This window comes from Lytechinus pictus, chromosome 2 (genome assembly GCF_037042905.1).
Source record: "Lytechinus pictus isolate F3 Inbred chromosome 2, Lp3.0, whole genome shotgun sequence".
NCBI lineage: Eukaryota > Metazoa > Echinodermata > Echinoidea > Temnopleuroida > Toxopneustidae > Lytechinus > Lytechinus pictus.
Window position 1 is genome coordinate 21,731,499 of NC_087246.1, and position 24,543 is coordinate 21,756,041.

Genomic DNA, 24,543 nt, shown 5'->3' on the forward strand with positions numbered 1-24,543 from the left:
CTAAAGGGGAACGAAGGGGCGGGGTGTCATGTAATTGCACCACCAAAACTTTTATAAATTAATCTTCTTTATTTTTGAAAAGTATGATTGCATGAATAAAATGTGCTGTTTTCATATAATGCTGGATTATGCAATTACACGCATTACTCTACGTGTAAATATTGTTGTAAGTGCACCTTGAAAGCATATGGCAACACAAGAGACCGTCAACAGCATGCAACGTTCGCTCCGATGAAGACACACCAATCTCACATCCAGCTTACAGGGGAAGCTAATTAACCATGACAAGACAAGTTCATGTACTATTCTGTAAGGCCTACTTACTTATGGATGAAGCACATGGGGGAGGGGAGGTGGGGCATCCCCTTCCCCTTTTTTTTGTAGAGTGATAAGGGAAACAAAACAAAACCAGGAGAATGAGAGTAAGAGAGAATAGACAGGAAAAGAAGTATGGCCCTTCCTAGTGATTCTGAAGTAAGATAAATAACAGCAGAAACAAGAGAGATAAAAAGAAAGGACAGAAGAAAAGGGGAATATGAGAGGGGATCACCCCCCCTCCACCAATGGTTCTTCACAGAGATTTTGAAAATGAAACTGAACAACCCTGGTGCTACCTTTGATGAGGTAGGTATAGAGACTTAATAGATTAATTTGCGAGTGTGCTACGCTAAATACTTCTTACAGCAATAAAAAAATGACATGGGGCAAATTGAAGGTCAATAATAACCTTTGAAACCAACAAACATAAGGCCCACTTCCCCTTTCATTCTACCTGTGTTTACATAATATTTGACATCAATGTATTTTTATATTTGACTTTATATCTGTTTACTTGTTGTACCATTGAGCCATATATAAAAAAAAGCATTAGTGTCAGCTGTATTTCCTCTGCAGGACGGACAGAGGAATAAAGTTAAAATTTGATGTTAATTTTGATCTTTGTTGATATTGATATATATCCAGTATAAATTGTTTAGGGAATGAGGGAATGTGTTTTTAACTAGACAAGTTCCATTGGACCAAAATATTATGGCTCAGCTAGGAGTAGAATGCCATATTAGGAAGAGCCTGTGTGGATAGCAGATTATTATCATCATAAATCCTTCACGTTGGTCTACAAAGAGGTTTTTAGAAATCTGTTGGGATATCAACCACATGAACATGTGAAAAAGTAATTTCTTACTAGATGGATGGATGAATAAATGAATACATGAATGAATTATTAATTAATCAAAGAATGAATGAATGTGTGTATGTTTTTTTAACTCTCAAAATTAATATTGGAATGTTGGCCAAAAGTTGTCAATAAATATATGAAACTTACCAAGATATAATACCTGAACCTTTGAAGAAGTTTTTAAAGATTTGTTTAATCAATATGGTAGTCATGAAGAATTGGAACCAATCATCATTTAGTGTCTATAGTATCCCAGATTCTCAATATTAAACATGGTGCTTATTTGAGTACTTTCTACATCAAATAGGTTTCATAACTTTTTTTAATATGTCTTATTGCGTTGCTTGGGGGTTTCTTCTAGAAGAGGCAAAACAAATCAATTCTGAACATGAGCATAACTGTTAAAATTTAATCTACTCAGGACAACATAATAAACAATCCATTTCCAAGACACTGAACCTAAATCAAGTTGGAATCTAACAACTGTCATGAGAGACATAAATCATCTTCTGCTGTGAGATGCACTTACGTGATAAATGCTACTCCCTCAACATGATCATGTTCTAAATATTTACCCAGAAATCCATATCTAATGGTAACATCCTGGAACATTCAGGATTCAATGTCGCTTGTGCAATGGGGTCATCACCATCTTCCAAAAGATGATGTTAATTGTATGTATTTCAACGTAAAATTTCCATGATTGTCTTTAGAAGCTAAATAAGCTTCCTTTTCAAACTATGGGGACTTATAGGCTACATAAGCATTAAAAGTCTGTTCTTTCTTTTAAAAAGGCAAGAGAAATAAGAGTAATGTAAATGTAAAACATGAAAAATATTTAAATAATGTATGTTGCAGGACTCGTATTCTTGTTAACAAGCAATCTATATGTATGCAAGGAACTACTATGGGTCAATTTGGTTTATCATGTTTGATACATGTACACCAACACTCCTACATCTAGCAAATTCTCATTTTCTCCACTCAAAGTAAATATAGGCCTTACTGATACTCTCTTGGTTGCAAAAATCAATGCATATTACCGCACCTCAAAAAGCAGATCATTGTGGAAAAAAGTGATGATCAAAAAGTGATTCAGAAAAACTTCAGAAGAAAAAAATCACCCCAGGCCACTTCAATTTATCATAACAATAACTTAATTCCCTTTTGAACTTCATTTGATGACGAGCAACAGTAAATCAGTTATGACATTTCCATTGGTATTTTGGAACAACTTCTAAATTGTGATTCTGCAAGAGTTTTACTGTGAGGAATGTTTTGTGAAGGATCAAGAGTCAGCTTTTGAAATAGTTTTGCCTTTTAAATCAGATCTTGAGTGAGAATGTGGGTTGAACGACAAACCACGCTTTGTTTTCGGCATGAAAATCAAACCACACACGTCTGTACACATTAATGAGATAGACGCTGTAGACGTGTCATGGGTATTTGGCACTATGACTGTGACACATTTAATGGCACGTTCGAGGCCCACCTCTAACCAACAAGGCCAACATTACCAAGAAATGGAATTTGAACTTGGTCTATGGGCTATTTTCTTTGTGGATTAGTTTAAAGTATGGCAGAAGAATAAAAAAACAGTATATCAAAGCAAAGTTTAGAATACAATGTGGTAGAGTGTGGTTTATAAATGTACATGCACTCATTATTTGGTCAGGAGATGTGGGGAAAACGAAAGCAATTTTCGAAGGGTTCAGTACCATAATATATTGGTGCTATTATAGGAACTATTCACGGTACTCTGTTGTCACCTCATCTAAACAGATTATGTGTGGTGGCTGTATTGTTTGTTGTTAATGCATTTTAAATAAAGTTTTGGTTTTATGGTAATCAATAAAGATCATGCCACTTTTATGATTCATTTCAAAAAAACTATACAGGCAAAGATCATATGATAAAAGAAGAGAACTTGTCAAGAAAGGGAACATTGGGAAGGATTGAGGAGAATACGGGAGGCAAGGCAAGATGGAAAGAGGTAGAAGGATTGACAGTAAAGGAGAGGGATAGGAAGCAGGAAGATTGGAATGGAGTAAGGGGGTAGATAGTGAGGAGGTCGGGAGAGTAGGCAGGGCAAAGAGGGGTGGGAAAGGGGATGGGAAAGAGAGGGGATGAGATGGAAGAAACAAGAGCAAAAGGAACGATTATTAAAACTACATGGTGACATTAAAAAAAGGAAGGAGTTGTGCAAATAGTATTAAAATAGCAAACAAGCATGTTAAGATTTGGCTCACACAGGATAAAATGGATGCAATTGCAACGTTCACATCTTGTGCCACAAATAAGCGGAGAGTGCTGTTTACATTGCAGTCTACATACTGCGCTGTTTGTGAAATTTAACACACAAGCTAGAAGAACAATACAAAGGGGATGTTTTCAGTAGTTTATGGAATTGGCCAAGGAAATATGAGGGAGGTCTGATTTGTTTTGAAAATTCTAGGCAGCTGGGGGTCACAGAGAGCAGCGCATACATTTGTTTTCTGTTGCCAAGCACACTGAGATAGTAAGTATACTTGAAAGAGAGAGTAAGAAAGAAAAGAGGAAGATAAAAACGAAAGATAGACAGACAGACAGAGACAAGCATGTACAAATTGGATAAAGATTAAGTACAATGGTTGCTAAAGCGGGGTTGCTTGACTATAAAATATTGTAATTGAGAACAAGTTACATCTCATATCAGGAATCAGATAATAAAATCTAAGTGATGAGGAAATATCAACCAGCTTCAAGTTTCCAACATGATATTGAGCTTCTAAGGTAGAATTCCAAGAAATAACAAATATATTGTAACAATTTAGCTCTCTTATTTGTCACAAATCTATTCTGATTCTTATTTTCATTTACTAGTACAACAATGAAGTTTCAGTTTTAGAGAGAAGGGCATTCCCATACTAATCAAACCCAAATATCATTCCGCAAAGAATAAGAAAGCAAGGTTTTGATTAGTAACAATACTACAAGTATTTTGGGTCTGTTTGGTTCTATTTATCTTTCAAAATGTGGTCTGAATAAAGTTTTGGAAAGAACCCCCCCCCCCAAAAAAAAAAAAAAAAAAAATGGATGGATGGATAAATAAATGAATGAATGAATAAATAAATAAATAAATAAATAAGTAAAAAAATATTCATTTAGACTTCCTTCCATGCATACCTTATGACAGTTGAATATATAGACAAAATAATTACATTAGTCTAAAAATCCATCCTTGTTTATGTAATTTTATAATGTTCGATAGGAAAATATAATGGTATCATTTAAATCATGAATTTGTATCTTATTTCAGGGGTGCTTAACTTGAATGTAACTTGTACTCAATTACCTTTTCAAGGCGAAGCCAGTCATAGCAGAATATTAGCATTTCAATAACCTCGCAACAAGATTTTGTCAAGGAAAAGGAGAAATATCTTTGTTTTAATTAAATGCAATCAATTATAACTAAATATTCTTTGAGTTTTCCATATCAAGAAACATACCATATTCATTTCCTAAGTCATACTTGCCTATAGGCAGACAGGCGGCCAAAAAGAAAAGAAACAAAATTAAAAATTCAGAAAAATCATAAGCTGAAACAATAACAAAATAATATATCAATTATAATACAAGTAAAGCAATGGTGCAAGTTGACACTCTTTTGAATCTGCGTTTCACTTTTTTTCTTCTAATGCAACTGAAAATATATAGGCAGATAAATCAATACTTCAAATTTATCTTTTCAACAGTTCTTACTGAACCTAATAACAAAATAAATGTTGATATATTCCTTATGTACAATAAAGCAGTGCAGCAAATAAAGATTCAGTGGAATTTGTATATATATTAAAGGCATGGAGCAGCCAACAAACACATTTTAAAAGCTTTTTTTTTATTCAAAGCAGTTCTATATTCAAGACAGCATTCTTAAATATAGTTTGATATATTAGTATGCATACATTTATTTCAAATCAAAATGGGATTCAGGAATAAGAAATATGGAGGAGCAGGTATGTTAAGTTTTGATTCAATGAAAGGTAACTTATCAATTACAGGTGAACAGGGGAGCATTTCATGAAACAGTGATTTGCACTATTGTTATAAGCTACATAAATCATTGCATCTGATTGGCTCAGAGCAAATATGACAGTGTAAAATCACTATTTTTTATGAAATGCTGCCCAGTCAGGCATTGGGGAGGGGGGGGAGGGGACACAGACCATAATGCCCCCATCTAAATGTGATGTCTGTTTATCATTAAAAATACAACCTACTATTTACTAGGGTAGAATCAAGAGAATGAAACTCAAGTATCAACTTACATACCTATCTTACAAATGTGTAGGAGCCATTTAATCTTTTTTCTAACAGCCGAGTCTCTGTTGGAATTAAATATTAGAATCTAGCCCCCCTCTTTCTTAAAAAAAAAAAACTGTTTGAGCACTATTTCCCAAATTTAGTGACTTTATAAAGATTATATTTATATGTTTAGCTAATTCAATGCTTAGGAATGGGTTCTACATCGAAAAGAAAAGAAGATTTTGTCCGAGCACCAAACCAAAATACATTTTCATGTAAAAATTGCTGAATTTAACCTGTAAAAGCCACTGTAAATTTATGCCTTCCATATTGAAACTGTTTTAGGGCATACAATTTCATATGATCTTGTAATGAAATGGAACAGCGATTATGCATTAGGGGGATTTACCAAAGCTAAAGTCAAGCTTTAAAACTGGTCTATGGTGTGAATAGTCTGTGTAATACATCAAACAGTATCGGGTGTATAGATCCAGATTGCTGTACAAATGTAATATGACCGATGATGACACATGATATGATCTATAATTGATACCTAAGCCAGTGACCTATATGTAGTGAAGATTATACCACATGCGCACCTTAATTGATCTCCAAATAAATTCTAAACCTAACTGTAGCTGTCAATAGCCGGGAGGTTGTTGCCTATTTCTGTCATATATTGCTACACCTCAGCTCAAACACTAATTTAATCTTTATCAGGGACAAAGTTCCAGGACTGGGTTGCCTTTATGCTTTTGTTTTGTTTTTATTTTGAGGGAGGGCAGACTCTCAAAATCATAATGGAAGTGGTATCATTATGAGAATTTTAAGCTACATCATTTAAAAAAAATGTTTAATGAGCACATCACTATGAACAGGCTTTGACACAAACAGCTGAAAGTGACTGGCAGCATAAGACTAGGGACTTACAGTTCTGTATTTGTGACTGTGCAGCCTCTAACTCCTGTAAGAGCGAGTCTAGTTCTGATACAGGCATTCCTGCCATCCTAGGAGGTGCTGGGGTGGGTTGGTAGGTACTGTTCTGATAGCTGGCGGTCGCTGCCTTGTCGTATCTAAAGGGAGAGAAATGAAGAGAATAGAAGGGGAAGGGGAAGAAAAAATATAGAAAAAGAGAGTGAAAATAAATTGGGATAAAAGGGGCAAAATAAAGACAGAAAGTGAGAAGGGGACAAGATGAGGTGGGGGCAAAATAAGAGAGAGAAAAATAGAGATATATATAATATATATATATATATATATATGTCAGGGACAAACGAGATATGAAGATGCCAGCGATGGTTATTTGGTATATGAGGAAATAAAATTTTAATAATAGGTTACAATCACATGAAAATAATCCAGGGGCTTTTGAATTTCTCTTTGATCTCTACATTGGCAATGACATAATTGGTTATTCACAAACTATAAATAAGAATTCGAAATTCAAATGATATAATTTGAACTGCTAGGGAATGGCCATAAACGTGTGCTTTGAATAGGACCATCAAGAGAACACAAGCATCATCATGCCTCAACATTTTAGTGTGGTAGCCTGACTGCTATTAGCTTAATAATACTCTTACTTCTTGCAAATTTTAAATGTAAATGAAGGAGGAATTTCTGTCCTCCCTTTTATGCTATGAATCTATTCATGATTCTGGAAGTGCTAGACACTCCATTTCACCACTCCCAAATAATGAATCTGTGTCAATATCAATAGCATTTTTTCTCTGGGTCCAAAGGCAAATACATACCAAAAACTGATAGTATGTTAACATGAGCAATTGAAAGGTTGGAGGAGTGACAACCTTTTACAAATTATGCATTTACCACTTTAAATGATCTGAATCCAACACTTAAATTGTTGGATTCAGCTATTTATTTCAACAACAAAAATTCACTCCCCCAACTTTTCAATTGCTGACTTAACATTTTGATTTTTAGCATTACCTGAATACTGTTGGCTTTGGTAGTGTAGGCTTGGGAAGCGTCGGTGGTGGTTGCCTTCCGTTGGGTCTTGACCTGGCTGGTTTAGGAGGTGCAACACTGCCCTCTAGGTGGTCCGAGAGGGGCGGTGACGTAGGGGTCCTTGGGGTGTACTCAAGGCTGTAGGTGGGTGACTGTTGGCTGTAGGAGTTCCCTCGAGGAGGTTCAGAGTAGACCAGGGCAGTCGGTGGAAGCTGGATGTCTTGGACTTGATACAGAGGCTCGGATTCTGCTTGCTGTATCCTGTAGGAGTTCTTATTGGGATGTGAGGCCTGGACGATAAAAACAACATCAGGATAATACTGGATTAAGAAATAAAAATTGTAACCAGGAAGCATTGGAAACCAAAGTTCTCCTTGGTACATGATCGGACGAGCAGTTCCTGTTCCAGCGCTGTTTTAATTCCAGGATTACATGACATGATTTGCTTTTGTGACAAACAAAGTTCTTATGGAAACATCTCCACATTATTTACCTCTACATGAATCCTGACTGAAAATAAAACACTGAATCCTCACATTGACAATGTTATAACCCCAGAACCTTACCAGAACCTACAATACTCGCCCAATTGCCTACACATCAAAGCTGAAGGAAAATTTCAAATCAAATGTACAAAGTTTCTGCATCAAGAAAACATTTAACTGACCGATCCCCACAGCGACGAAGCAGCCACCTGATCCCAGGTAGTCAACAGATTAAAACAAGGATACCTTGAAAGCAAAAATTTATTTAGTCTAATTTGGAGGAGAAGTCTTCTTCATGGGGAGTGTTTCATCAACATTTTTGTCCAACAAGTTGTCAGATCTTACAACTTCCCTTCATTTGATTGGCTGAGAAGCACCATTACTATATTAACAGTCGCATAAAATGGAACTTGTCAGATACTACTAGTAAAACTTCCGACAAGTCCTTTCATGAAATGCTTCCCTGGTCTTCATCTCCCAAGTCCTGGGGCCCGTAAAAGGACTTGCAACTGTTGTAACTTTGCCATAATGGCAACTACCAAGGTTACCTTAATTCTGATTGGCTGCTGAGCCCTGTTACCATGGTAGTTGCCATAATGGCACAATTACAACAGTTGCAAGTCCTTCATGAAACAGGCTACTGGTAAGTGTTTCATGAAGTCATTCATCAGTGGTATTCATAGACAACTGTTACAAGCTGATGAAATCCTTGCACCTGATTAAGAGTGAAATTATTAGTGGAAATCACTATTAACAAGACTCTTCATAAAACACTTCCCTGAAAGATATAGCTACAATATGTATGTCTATGAGCCAAACTGATGTGCATTCTCTTACAAGGCTAGGCTCTCACTCTAGGCGGACATTTTTCCACGGTCTTGGAGCTTTTGTAATATAAGCACTACAAATCTTTTCTAAGCTTTCAAATTATATTTGCAATGTAAATGTACATATATGTCCTTGCTTTTAAGATATAGAAAATGAGGGAAAACCTTTTTCTTTTGTCACAATTAGATTCTTCTTTTCGAAAGGGGATTCTCTGATTTCTCAATGGATATTGGGTAGCACCACAGCTATTTATAAAGGCAGATGAAGTTCCTTTGCCAATTATTCTTGAAGGGCATGTTTTATGCTGTAAATTGGAATTACTACGGGTTGCTTGTCAGAGCCCTTGGAATTCAAAACCATACAAAAACAGGTCATATTGTTGTCATTTCACAATATTTGTATAATAATTTGTATAATATAAAAGAGAAGATAAAGGAGAACAACAACTAGCTACATCAACAACAAGAACAAAAAATAGTAGGCCAAAACGAGTGAGAAAATGAGGAAGAAGAAGAAAAAAGACAAGGAAGATAATGATGAAGAAAAGACAAGGAGAAACAAGAAAGTGAGGACCATTGACAACTATCTGGCTTTTTTAGGGTTTCAACATCAGGGGAGCGTTTCATCAATATTTTCATCCGACAAGTTGTCAGATCTGACATCTTTCCATGATTTTGATTGGCTGAGAGGCACTGTTCCTATGGTAACTGTCGGATAAAATGGGACTTGTCGGATAAAACGTCCGACAAGTCCTTTCATGAAATGCCCCCCAGGGTTTGAAGCAAGCATACAGTTTGTGGGAGGAAAACTGAGTAGAAAGTGTAAATAGCAAGGTAGTGAAGCTGCAGTGTTATAATATTATAATAAATAAAAGATCCTTGATACAAATTGAAGTAATCGCCTAATACACTCTTTACATAGGCATTCAAGAGGATTAATATGTTGGCAAGAAGTTGGGTAAAACACACTTTAACATGCATATACATGTATGCCACAACAAAGGGGAATCACAAACAGGGTTGATATCAGTTTGATATGGGTCCAGAATCAATCCAACCAGGACAAGGAGATTACAAGTAGCATGAAGTTCATCAGGATACCAGTATCTCTAGTCCATGAATTTCACAGGAAGGGTGTAGAGTTACACCATACAACCATGGATCCTGCTAGAACCATGATTTAAATCAATGCATGTAATGTATCTCTGCAAGTTACACCCTTTGATTCCAACTTGTAAGGTTAGTTTGGATTCTTTCAACATGTACATGTAGGTTACATCAAATATTTGCTTGATAACCTGTGGGATTCCTTTTCATGAATGGAAATCATCAAGACAAAGTAATGTAATCTCGGCTGTCAGGGGTTATTCACAACATGGAGGAACAGCTTTCCTCCATGTTCACAATAAGCTACATGAATGTATTAAAGCATACAGGAACATGTATATCACAGTACATGTTTGTATTCAATGCATTATGGGTAAAACAATCCATTAATCCATCCATGCTATCCGAATTCTAGATGTTAATTTTAATTGCTATATACTGATTTAATATCCAGTTAAATTGTTTGGGGCATCAGGTTTTTAGAACATTTATTTCCAAACCAACCTCTATAGAGAGGTTGGTACACTATCATTTTTTATAACAGTATTCATGTGTGTTCCACAAGTTTGCATTCATGTAGGTAGATCACAGAAGGAACATGTTTTTCAAATTTGTTCATGTAGGCATACACTTAAAATAATAGAAATCTGTTTACCAATACTACCACCCACTCACCCTTTGTACTAGACCCCATTACCCCACTATCGCCATTGGGTTGGGTATTCTACCAGGAAAGGAATAAAACAAGGAAGAGGATGAGTTGGAAGATAAGACAGGAAACTCATCCTCATCGCTTCCTGCTTGCTGACATCCTTACATATCAAGACAAATATGCCCAACCAGTATAACATGTCACACACCGGTAGCGGGAGATCATAACCATTTCCAAACTGGATCAACTACATGTAGGCTGTACACATGTATCCAAATGAACAGTAGCATTTCTAACAAAAATTTATGGGTGTGGGAGCACAAACAGACATATTGGTTTATAAACTTCCTGTATTCTTAGACTTGAAATCGAAAGTGTAATGTAATATTTTTCAAGTGAATCACTGATCCATGTCAGAGATGCACTGAATTGCAAATAAACAATTTTGTTTAGTATGTATTAAATGTATGCACCAGATTCGGAGCCAGGGGTGCACTGGTGCATGAGCCCCTCCTCCACTCTTTGGCCCATAATCTGAAGTCTTGTTTAACTTTGACCATGGTCTACGTGTAAGTCTGTGCTGAAATTATGGGAAGCCAATATGTCACACATTTGCTTTATACATTGTAGGCCTACATGTATATTTCTAATGTTTGCTCTGCTCTTTTGTCATGATTTAATATTGAAGAAAACTGGTTTATTTACTGAGATTGCCAGTTTAATGAGTTGCAGTATTTGAGTATATGAACCTGTGCCATGTGTACCACAGTCGGCTACCCATACTCAAAATACAAATCAAGACCAGAGTTTGAATTAAACCCAACATCAGAATAAGGGTTTCTGGCAACAAATTGGTCACTTTTATCTCCCCCACTGTGAGAAGTAGATCCATCTGATGTCAGAATTACCTTTCCCCCCCCCCCCCCACCTTTTCTGTTTAAATGAGGACCTTTCTTCCTTTTTTTCATTTGTCAATTTTTATAAGAAACAAATATAGTTATTTGAGAAAGTGACAATAATCATTGCTTGTCGAAACAAGTTCTACAAATAAAATTAATCCACTTTCTGCCCCAATCACTCACCCCCCTATTTACGAATTCCTGGACCCACAGTTACAGGTACATGTATGCCCTGACTCAGAGCCGACATTTTTTGCCACCAAATAGCTATTTTTACTCAGACTAGGGGATTTCACAACATACTGCAGTCAACATTTAGAAACAAGAAGCGATTATTCATCTGGATAACCATTATGTGTACATTGTGCAGCTGGGACAATGCTTCGTTATTTATTTTTTGGTCCTATATTGACCTTGGAACTGATGTACATACTACATGTATGTATTAATTAGTCAATAAAAAAACTGAAAACATGCTGTACACTGTACACGAATGACCATAGAGTCAGCAAATATCTCAGAGCTCCCTAAAGCCCCGATGATTCTCATTACCGAAAACCAATCTGCACCCGATTTATCAAAGATCCTCAGACCGATTCGTCAAGAAATTGAATCTTAATGGAATGTTTGCTATGTGATAGAGCATTCAAAGAGAGCGTCTTCGTCAAGAGAGTGAGGAAAGATGAATGAGATCAGACGTAAACTTCTGAGAGATAAGTGCTCTCGATCTCAATAAGAGTTCATCTGTGAAATGTAAACAGTATAAACATATGGGACAATATTTCAATACACATTTTCCACCTATATGTATCTACAGTTTGTCAGTTGGACATGGACATTTGGTTAGGGTTTTCAATTTAAAGATAAATGCCAGTTGTGGTAACGATTTCAAAATGAGTTCGTACAGAATCCAATGAAATGAACACAAAGTGTCTGTTTGTATAAATAAAAAATATGTGCCAAAGGATTCTGGAAGAAATTGTGTAATTGCTGAGAAATTAGCAAATAAGCACTAGATTCGGGTCAAGCGTCGGGCTGACATTCAAAGCAATAATAATACACTGTCCCACATGCGCTTATTAACATTTTTCAGCGTAGATTTCAAGATTTCACAAAGTTCAGTTTATGTAACTGTACCAGACCTACATGTAGATCCTCGATGATATAATGACAATTAAAGGTAAATGCTAGTTTTGGTAACGATGTCAAAATGAGTTCGTACAGAATCCAATGAAATGACCACCAAAGTGTCTGTTTGTATAAATAAAACGTATGTGCCAAAGGATTCTGGAAGAAATTGTGTTATTGCTGAGAAATCAGCAAATAAGCACAGGATTCGGGTAGAGCGTCGGGCACGACATCCAAAGCAATAATTATACACTGTCCCACGTGCGCTTATCTGTGTTGGGGATCTTCAGTCTGAACATTTTTCAGCGTAGATTTCAAGATTTCACGAAGTTCAGTTTATGTAACTGTACCAGATCTAGATCCTCGATAATATACTGACAATTATGCCTTGTTTTACAGACTTTCTCATGAAATCAGTGTTTACTGCAACTACTGGAATTTCTCTTTAAGCCTGGTTTTACAGACTTTCTCATGAAATCAGTGTTTACTGCAACTACTTTCATTTATCTTTAAAAGCCATCCTAAGTCTTGGAGAAGATCTATTAAACAATTGCTCACAGTTTCAAGTATCTCATTTTTTTAAAATAAGAGCTCTGCATTCTATTGTATGACAAGCTCTGAAATACTTCGTCAACAATTATGAAGTCTTCAAGAGCAAAAACCCCACAAAATTGTAATCATAAAGCCTAAAAAGTGAAAGTAAATTCATACAGAAATAGGATACCAGATTTCAATCCATCATGTTTTGCTCTTGAACACCAAAGTGATTGCTATGATATGAGCAAGAAAATGACACCCAACAGCTTGCACTTTCTAAATTTAGTGGTTCTCCAGGCTAGACTGGGAGCAAAACACGTTTTTTGATCCTCGTTATTAATCAAAACCTCAGAGCTTCACACATGGTTCATTTTGAGTGACGATTAACGTCAGACGGAACAGCGCTCATTACATCAGCTCCTTGACTCTGATCTTTCACGAATCACTTACGGTTATGAATATAGACAGCTTGGGGTATGAAAACCGGTAGGAAATTTTGTGGAATTGTAATTAAGTTTCGTATTCAGCTCCTTCCTCAATACCACAACAGACTAAAATATCTGCAACACACATTAACGGCTATAAAACCTCTATTCTTAATTTTGATCCAAAATATAACTTGTCATCTATCTTTTGGCCAGATTGACAAGCTACCAATGCTTTCAGGACATATATACAATTATCTTACAAGTGAATAGATGAAGGGTAAAGGATTTTTCTAGAGGAAAAATCATGCCCATGTCCAAAATACAAATATTCACCACGCAATCGGCTGATTGGCCTTTCATATTGGTGCCAAAGTTTCTGGTTGTGTCCTCATGTTCCACAGGGCTTTATTATGTGTCTCTGCTTTTCATATGGCTTGGCAAAATACATGTTGTTATACAATGGATGATTTTAAGTTTGGTGTTTACCTTTGCCTTTTGGTGTTAAAATGAAACTTCATGTAGTCCTCAGATAAATCTCTGTATATTGTAGTAACTGTGCCATTATGTAATATATACATGTACTGTAGTTGTTGGAAGCTTAAGAAGGCAAAACTACACGTACATGTAGAACCAGTAAACTCAGACCAAGGACTTGCAGGGGACACACAAGAAGTGGTATTACCAATAAAGGACCAAACATACAAAGCAGCCCATGGATTTCGAACCAAATCGGCAATGGAACATTTTCTTGTGTTCTGATGACGAGGGGGGCATACGTGACAAAGCACAGATCATCTTCTCCGTGATCCCCCGGACAACATCCCAATGAGAGCTCCTTGGTATGCGATAATGGAAGCAAGATCTGAGATCATCTCATACCGACATAGCTGGTTCAGACAGTAATGAGCTGTTCACAGACAAAATGATAGCAGAACTTGCAGAAGACATACCCCCTGGTAGAACTGTTTATGAGATGGGTGACACGAGATAGCTGATGAATGTTAATTACTTGAGGATGTACCAAGTGCTGCTTTGGTGAATAAAAGAAGGTTTCTTTGAAATTGATGTTGAACTTGAAATGAGTAAGCGGGTGGGATTTCACTGTATACTACAAACATGTTTGTGCCGATAAAACCAGTTAGCTTAGTATACTTCCAACTGTTGTTTGATTCACTGTCTCTCAATATTCAACAATTGAGGGTTTCATTATTTCATACAAGAAAATATATTTCATCAACAAAATGAGAGATGTTCAGAGAGAAGAAGAAGAGAACTGTGTTATTCAATTATTAGGTGAAATTATTAAACTATATAAATTTATTTGAATCAAAGCAGAAATGTTTTTTTTAGAGAGACATGACGAAAAGGAAATTCCAATTATTAAGTGGTTCTTGAGACTATAAATATTTTTCTCATAGAAACATGTATGAAATGATATGTCTGATGATTGCATTTTACACCATTTTAATGACAAATAGAGGAGCTCCATGCTCGCGTGTTACATGTACATCACAAAGTTTCAACTTGGTTATATATTCTTTGAAAAATTTCACCAAACCTTCATTATCATTTTTTTTCTGTTCTGTTTTTTGTTTGCTTTACAAGCTTTGAGGCAGCGTGAGATTTCCCTTAAATGGAGTTATGATCAATTAAACACAAATCTATCGATTGTATCTTACTGGACTAGGCGATGGTGAGAAACCGTTTGCAATCTCGGAGTAGATGGGTGATACCGGTGTATGTGGTGATAACGCCCCAACAGGATACGAGTACGGAGAATCTTGTATGTTCCTTTCGCGATTCTCCTTTAACTGTGCTCTTGTATTATCAAGGTCTGCAAGTAATGCGTCTGAAAAAACAAATGAAGAAAAATAAATGTCAAATTTTTTATCTCTGTTAATTTCATTAATCAGTTTTAAAATACACAATGCAGAATTTATATTGAACAAGGATGTTAATGACATCCAACAGCAGCCTTACACAACAGATAACAAAACTAAGAAGAGGAAATGCACTGTATACAATTTCAATTATGACATTTACAATCATAATGTACATGTCTCCTTTGGCTTTGAAGCAATAAACATTTCATTCAGACCTATATAATTATAGATATAACAGAATGTAATAGATATGCTAGTGCAAAAATCATATTCTTTTCAGAGTATAGGTACTTGAAAAAAAATTCCAAGCACACATAAGTTTCCATTACAGATTTAATAGCCTACATTCACATAAGGAGAAAGGGATTTTTCCAAGGTTTGTTTCTTATAAACATTGGGACTGTAAAGAGTCCATTTCATGAAGGAGCTTGATTTTGTATTTTAACTGGTTATTTATGACACATGACCATAATATTTGTTTTTGTCACATATCATTGTAAACTGACAATATAACTGAACATATATAAAACAAGAAAACCTGATCTCACAGATCAAATATATTTTGCTTTCAAATATGACATTAAATTTAATATTGATTTGAGACCAAATACTGTGTCACATATTACAGTTTATGACCAATAAAGTTAAAACTGAGGCCAGATGGTGAAAAAATTGATTTGCGCAAAAACTCACACTTGAATCTGCATCATGTCTCTTTTAGAGTTTCAGTGAAAGACATTAAGGAACACAAAAGAAATGCTAAGTAACCATCCATGTCTTTAACATGGTTGTCATAATTCTAAACAATACACAATAATGACATCAGTTTGACTTTGAAATCTTGAATTATTCTCACTTAATATTCATACCACATTAGGTATTGAAATGAAAAAAATATGAAATTTATGATGATATATCTCTGCTGAACAAAAAATGACTGGGAATCTTAGGCAGCAAAATGCATCGCAGAAGAAATGAAATTGATCTTGAATCCTTTCTGGTTAAACATGATAGGTAATAGATATCTCATTAGGAATAATCCAAACGGCAATTAATTTGTCTAAATTGATCAAGACTCACTTTAATGGACGATTAGATTTACCTCAGAGTACAGGACATGCAACCAATTCTCAATGAAACCAGCAAGTCAAGTCTTCTGAAATACAATATTTAATCAGAGTAACTGAGATCAAGGGATGATGGCCGCAGGAACGAAACTGACCAGCTGTTTTTATTATGTACATTTACATATCTGACCCCAGTCTATACATGGCTACTTCCTGAAATGACTTGTCTTTATTTTCTTGGTCGCATGAAGGGCCTACATGTAATATGAATAGTTGTAAACACACAATTTCTATGATGTCCAAAACGGACAATTATTATATGGAATCGCCCCTTTGGCAGAATAATTTATAGTATGCCTGACACAGGGTTTCTGGTATGAATGGAACGATTCTGAGTAACCTTTGCTGGAGAAAAGAGGTTTCAATAACAAATGATGCTCTGACTCTAACTTTACTAAAGTAATATTCTTTAAAAAACATTCAGGTGCACCAAGTCATTGCAAAATAGTATCTATACAACCTGTATAACAACAAAACCTTGGCATTTACATGTAAACACAGGCTTTTCTGCTTTGACAGAAGCGATTCAGGGTTAACCTTGGCAGGAGTGGCGAGGTTCCTACTTATTCAGACTCTAATTTCATGTTTTGGACATAATGCGCAATTCCACACTGAAGAATGTTACCATTTCTCTATAAAAGAAAGAAAAACCAAAACCTTAATGGCATCTAAACAACAAATTCCTCGACATCGATTGGAATGATTCACAGTAACCTTAGCAGGAATGAAAGAGTTTGGTGATGATGACGAATGACACCCAGTCATCCTCCTTCAAGAACACAAAACAGATGACTAATAATAATCAATCCTAGCTGCTTGCATCCATTACCTTGACGATCAAAAAGATGCGCTCCATACTTGCACAGGATCATTGGGATGAGATGGGGAATGGGAGACAAGGGATGGATAGACCACGAGATGTCTCATCTTGCGCCAAAAATAGAAACACTTTAAAGATGACAGGTACTTAAAGCCACACTATTTTGAATGAGGATATATTGGACCAGTGACAAGTTGTCACATCAAGTTTCACTTTAAACTTCCTCTTTTAAAGCCTGTCTGAAGTATTGGTTAAAATCCAATGAAGAGAGTTAATGTTAAACTGTTGATTTTTCTGACATTCAATTCTTACATAAGTGTAATATTTCCAGTTTTCATCAAGAGATTCTTTGTAAAACTTTGAGCTGAAATATTAATTCAGGTACAGAGCTCTCTCTCTCTCTCTTGGTAATGCTATCATTTTTCCCTTGGCCACTTATTTTATATTAAAGCGAGAAGATCATCCTAATATTTTCACCTGAATAAAAGGAATGTAATGTCTGCAATGTACTCTTTAAATAGTTCTACAAGTGCTAGTGATTAAAATACGTCAATATATTCAAATAAAGTAAATTATGCAAAATTAATTTAATGCTTACATTTCTCTTTCACTTTGAACATAAAAAAATACTCTACAATACTATTTATAATAGAAGGACTCTAGTAGTTACATTGAACAATTTTTCTGAAAATTTAAAGCAAACACATTTCACTCGATAGCACATTAAGGGGACCGTCAGAACCGTTTATCCACACAAATCCTTCAAGCTGTTCGCGGCAAATTTTCAAGACAAAAAACCATCCCCAACGCTAATAAAGTTCAATGTTAGTGGGTGATGGAATCTCCCATTCATTACAGAAATTCATTAGTTCACTAAATGGATTAACTTAAAGTGGTCAATGGGAGCTTCTGGGCTGTACATTCTGGCCTGGAGGAATATGGGGCTGATAATATCACTATGCATCATGTCATCTAAAAAGCCATGTTCACATTCAAAGTTTATTAGACAAAAAAACAGCAAAGCAAAGATACATTTTGAAGTTCTGTTCAACAGATTAACTTAAAAAAGAAGATGTCTCAAAGTGATAGGGAAATACTGAATCTAATGCACCTACTGAACTGATGTCATGCATACATGTACAATGTATGCTTTAAAATGTTCAAATTGCTAAAATTACCAGAAACTCAGAAATGATAACTTTATTTTACCATAGCCATATGCACTGCACTCAGAAATACATATATCGGAGTGGGAGGTACATCTTTACACAAAATATTTGACCTCAACAATAAACTTTTTATTTTCTTTTACATATTTCTGACAAGTCAGGCAATCACATCCAGAAGCTTAAAAATCTGCATTTTTTATGCTGATTGCTCTTTTGAAGTCTTGTGGCGAAGAATTTTTAACACATTTATCTAGTGAATGAGTTGTTTCAGCTAGGGAGTTTTCAGGTTTTTCTTTCTCTCTATTATTGAACTGTAAATTGCAGGTCATGTTATAATCATTATTTGTTGCAAATAATGTTCATATGCAGACCCAAAATGCTAGATGCATCATCATGGACCTTGCAACATATAAGTTGTTATGGTACACATAATCATCCAAGCTTTAGTCTATAAAATTTAAAAATTACAGAAATTTGAAAACCACCAAAAAACCCATCCATTCATAAAAAATTGGATCGCATGTGAATGCACCTGATAAGCCTTGATCCATACTTGGTGAAATGATGACTAATACCCATGGTTCTCCAAGCTAGATACCATTTTACCTAATTGCTGGGGTATTACAGATGCTGTTTTATACACACTACATGTACCAGGTGATGCGCTGTTTTTCTTTTGGGGGGGAGGAAGTTGGGGACCATTGGCCAACATTGAGAGGCAATTTGAAATACGCGCATGGAAATCATACATACATGTAAATGTAAATGCTTTACATCTGATAACGAATTGGGCTCGCCATACATGTAATGATGATAATTTATCTCACTTTAAAAGAATACCCTTATTCTGCATTAAACCAAGTGGGTGCATTGCCAGCTGTATACCCCCACCCCCCCCCCCCTCCCTGCTTTCACTCAGAATCAGGAACGTGCCCCTTTCTATTTTTAAATGGGATTTGTTTCATAGTGACTGAAAAAAAAGAATCCCTTTATGAGTGAGAATCTTTTCAGCTCATTTGTCAGAAAACTGAAGAAATTGGTATTCAAAGCATCGTAATGAGAGAGATATGTTGCCCAGCTATTCTTGAAATCCTGGACACATCCCCTGAAACTAGTAGACTACTATCGGTTATCATATCAATGTCAAAGACAAATGTCAGGGTGCTGTCCGTCAAGTCAAAGACAAATGTCAGGGTGCTGTCCGTCAAGTCAAACTGGTATACATGAAATCACTTACTCATACCTCCAGGTATAAGATATCAGTACTATGATAATGGAGGATGGAGATGATACGGTCATTGCTACCAGGAGCAAGCCAATATCACTATCATTACATTGTATGTACATCTACATGTATCTTTATCTTGTTTTACCCATGACCCTTTGGTCGGAGGGGGGGGGCACCTATGTAGGCTTACAGTGTTCAATGAAAAGACGAGTTAACCCCAAAATGTTCCCCAAAATGAAAGTCGCGAAATGTCCCCCCTTGGAATTGTTCTAATTGGCAGTGGCTTGGCTATGAACGTTTCATAATTACTGGAGAGAAAAAAGGACAGTGTAATAATAAAAGGCAAAAGACAGTTAAATATGCAGTATTTTTCACCCACCATATCGGCCTACATGTTGGCCTAAATTGAATGGAGATTCAAAATAAAATCTGAATTCATGATCAATGCTAGAATTACAGGAGTGTCATGTACATGTACAACAAGTTTTTTGTCACTTGGAAACACAGAAACATGAGATGTCAAACAAAAAGTGTCAGCATTTTTTTTCTTCTTCAGTCACCTACATGTACCAGTAATAGGAGACTCAAAGTACATGTACAGTTGATACAAACAGATGCGTTGACCTAAATTCCTATCCACCTATTCAGGCTTGATATCGAAAGTAAATGATATAAACACATCAGTCTCTACCAATCACATTTGCACATTAGACCAAGATAAAGTAGATCTAGTTTTAAGATGCATTACTGTAGTGCCTCAAAGACATCGTTTTCACTACCATCCTAAAACTAGTTTACTGGAAACTAGTTTCGTGGGAAATAGTTTAACGCGTAATGAAAACAGTCGAAGCGGTCTTGGAAGCGATCTTCCAAATCAATTCGGAAAACCACCTTGCGATGTAGTTTTCAAGAACGCTTTGCCACGTTAAAGTGGTTTTAGCATAAATTGAGGACACAACCGTTCTTCGGGAAGCGATCTTCGCACATTTTGAGCGCGCTCCACACACTGTGTATGAATGTCTACGCCACGGCTTCAAATTTTGTGTGAAACATGTCACCCCCACTGAGCAGTCCCATAGCAACAAGGCCACTTCATGTGAAGTGGCCTTGAAAACCACGTTCAGCTGATCAAATGGGAATGCTATAGCAAAGCAATCTTCTGAACTGGTTTCCAGTACACTAGTTTTAGAAAGTACATGTACATTAGAACGGTGTCTAAGTTATTGGAAATGTTAATGGCTGATTATACTACACATCCAAGAATTTTGTAACTGTTACTGACTTTTTTTATATTTAGTTCTGTTACAGACTAACTGTGGGCCTACAAATATTTTGAAAGTACAGGACAAAGCCTGGGTGCATTCTATATGGAGTTTAATACACAGACCTAAAATTTTCTGTTATTAATTTGTTGGATTCTACTTCATATTCATTTTCTGTTTAATAAGGAGTTACAACTGGAATTCAGGTTTTACAAAAATTTGTTCAAACTGAAATATGATGTATAGACCTACAATGTGTTAACAGTGAAGAGAAATTTAATTATACAATAATAACATGGTGAGGAAAGGTATACATCAAGTACTGCAATGCACAAGACAGCAATTCACTAGAAATGTCAATAATGACTCAGTGAGATCAAGGTAGCAAACATTCAAAATCTTGAAAGATGTCAATATGGGTAGGTCTTTATAACAAAGCCCCATTGAAGAGAATGAAACACTAATAAAATGAATGCAAAAATAAACATTCATCAAATGCACTGACTTTGAATGTGTGTGTCTTTTGTCATACTTTTTTATGTAGAAACCCTTACTACAATAGTACATGTACATATTAATAGACAATTCAAAGAAGTGGGAAATAAGAGAAGTTTTGTCATATAAGAAATTAATATGCTTCAATTTGGATATTTTAAACTCATTGCAAAATTAGACAATATACACATTTTTACAGAAAGAGAATTGTTTGCAAACACAATAGAGAAACAGAACAGGTAATATAAATTAAAATTTGGATTAATTACTGTGCACAGCATAAAAATTATAAAACAAAATACCTGTTTAATACTACTACAAGCAATCCTCTTACAAACACTTGATGAACAACCTATATATAGTCCTGAGGTATTTATTGAAATCATGATCACATGCACAGAAACAAATATGCCTATAGAATGTGCTTAATGTACCTGAACAGACTTGTCATTTACACTGAACCTGCATACATTCCACAGTACACAGACAGGTTGTAGACTTGGCCATTGGCAGAAGATGAAATATCAGTGTTTGATTTTACGCCCATCACAAAAAAAATTGGGCAAATAGAAGCGTCCCTCAAACTAGACAGTAGATATTGACACAATATACCATTCTTGTTTCACCTTCTGAATCTTATGAAAGAAAACCTTGCGTCAGAATCCAAGGATATCCTGTACATGTAGCCAAGCGAGCATTTCATGAAGCAAATGATCTATGGTTTTCACTGACTATTGTTATAATTATAAGCTACTGCAAATTCTTGAATCTGATTGGCAGAGAGCAAATTAGCCAGTAAAATTCATTTAATTCTCCCCAGAATGCATTCAAGCAATTACTATAATGTAGTCCCTAAAATCAAAGTCTTGAAATGCGTATGGATTGAACACTATTACTACATTACTACAGACCAAGCAGGACTTTGCGCTCATCCACTTCTGGCTACCTTGTTATTCCTAAAGTTTCAAAAACTTGGAGGGAACAATCATTTGCTTTATATGAATGCCCCACTTTGTGGAATAGCCTTCTTGAAGACATAAAGGAATGCACCTCTGTCGAGACTTTTAAAAATCTTCTAAAAACTTTTTTATTTAACTCTTAGCTCTTTATGCGCCTTGAGCACTATACAGAGTGGATTTGGCGCTATACAAGTCACGTTATTATCATCATTATGATTGCATCAAGGTAAAGTTTTGAGAATTTTGCTTTAATTTTCACAAAACATTGGGTAAACTGGACCTGACGTTTTGGGTATTTAGGGTGGCCTTTTCTCGAATGGTCAGGTAAACTGGACCTGACGTTTCAGGAATTTTAGATGGCTCTTTTCTCGAATGGTTGGGTATACGCGATTGCCCGACCCGACGCAATAACCCAATGTGATGGCACAAGCCGCAGTATCAATATCACAGGGTAACACTAGACATAAAAACTGCAAGAGCAATCATTTAGAGAAACACAACATTACCTAACAAAGATGCAGCAGGATTCACATTTGTACATTTCTTGACTAAAAATGTTCATGAACGCAGCCCATAACAAGTTCGCTGGGAACTGTTTTTTATTCTTTTAATGAAAATATGAGCCTAGAGCAAATGTAACCCATTCCCGCGGGGGGGGGGGGAGGCACAAATTCTTTTTTGATGGGAGTGTGCCTCACGAAACTCTGAAATGGGGGTCTAAGGAACTGACTAAAAGGTAAAAGTACAGGTTCTTGGGAACTAAATATATACCACGCGGTGTGAAAAACAGTCTACGGAACAGGATCGCGGCACTGTCGGTACGTTGCACCATAGCGCTGTGCATGCGCTAGCCATGCATGGAGCGGAAACTAGTTATGTAGGGACAGGGAGTTGCGAAGCCGTATGTGCATCTCTTGCGCTTGACAATTTTGGCTTAGCTGGGGAACTGAGATGTCTCGTAACATGAGTGTTGTGAGCGGGACTTGGCGGATTCTGAACTGAACTTTTGTCATTCAGAGTATCTAGAGAACTGAAAATTAGGTCTGAAAAAGGGGGTCATCAAAGCGGCACATCCCCGTTATGTAGGGACAGGGAGTTGCGAAGCCGTACGTGCATCTCTTGCGCTTGACAATTTTGGCAGGGCTGGGGAACTGAGATGTCTCGTAACGCCAAACGGGAGTCTTGTGAGCGGGACTTGGCGGATTCTGAACTGAACTTTTGGTCTGAAAAAGGGGGTCATCAAAGTGGCACGTCCCCATACCACCAATAAATGTGAGTGCCCCCCCCCCCTCCCGGAACCCATTCCACCATTGCCTGGCTCTTCATGTCACGCATAACTGATAAAAGAACATGGAAGTGTATACAAGAATCAAGTGATTCCTTACACTGAAACTAAAGGTTAACCCCATTTTGGAATGCAGCAGTAACAAGTTCGCTGGGAACTGTTTTTTTATTCTCTTAACGAAAACATGAGCCAAGAGCAAATGTAACCCATCCCACCATTGCCTGGCTCTTCATGTCACCTACATGTATACTGATAAAGGAACATGGAAGTGTATACAAGAATCAAGTGATTCCTTTAATATGAAACTAAAGGTTAGCCCCATTTTGCTGGTATAAGAAAGAGACCTACTTTTGAAGGGAGAGAATAAGTAAAGAAATTTACCACTCCATGGCTATTGCACATGAAGATGCAGTGGCAGATCTGAGCAGAAGCACAAGGGATGCATGCCCTCTAACGAAAAACATCCATCAATTGAACACCATACAGCAAAATCTAAACAAAGTTGTAATCTACGCCCTTTCTAATTTCAAATTTGTTTTTTGCATCTTTTATTTTGAAATCCTGGATCCACAGATGATGGAGATGTGTATGCATGTATGATGAAGGTCTCAGCTCAGTAAGAAGTGAAAGTGCTTTCTGTCTATGAGGTATAAAATATTGCAATGTGTGTACATGTACCATTTATAAATGTAATGAATGGTACAAAGTAATCTAGGTAGGGTAATCCACTACCCAAGAGTAAGTACTGGTAAAAATACAAAGATCACTTGACATCATGTAGTGCCTACAATATGTACATACAATCCTTCACAAAGCATTTGGA

At 36.2% G+C, this 24,543-nt stretch overlaps 1 protein-coding gene across 4 annotated transcripts in view; it reads right to left on the bottom strand.

The window, feature by feature from the left end:
- The window catches only part of LOC129254574 (leupaxin-like), a 45,804-nt gene that overhangs the window by 18,146 nt on the left and 3,115 nt on the right, over nt 1-24,543 (bottom strand). For 2 of the 4 annotated variants that reach the window (XM_064113087.1, XM_064113081.1), the window contains exons 2-5: nt 15,172-15,341; nt 7,412-7,719; nt 6,392-6,534; nt 4,666-4,692 (exon numbers count right to left, since the gene is read on the bottom strand). In XM_064113087.1, the coding sequence (XP_063969157.1) occupies nt 4,666-4,692; nt 6,392-6,534; nt 7,412-7,719; nt 15,172-15,341 (648 nt within the window). The remainder of the gene's footprint in view (nt 1-4,665; nt 4,693-6,391; nt 6,535-7,411; nt 7,720-15,171; nt 15,342-24,543) is intronic. The other 2 variants (XM_064113099.1, XM_064113093.1) reach the window with 1 other exon arrangement.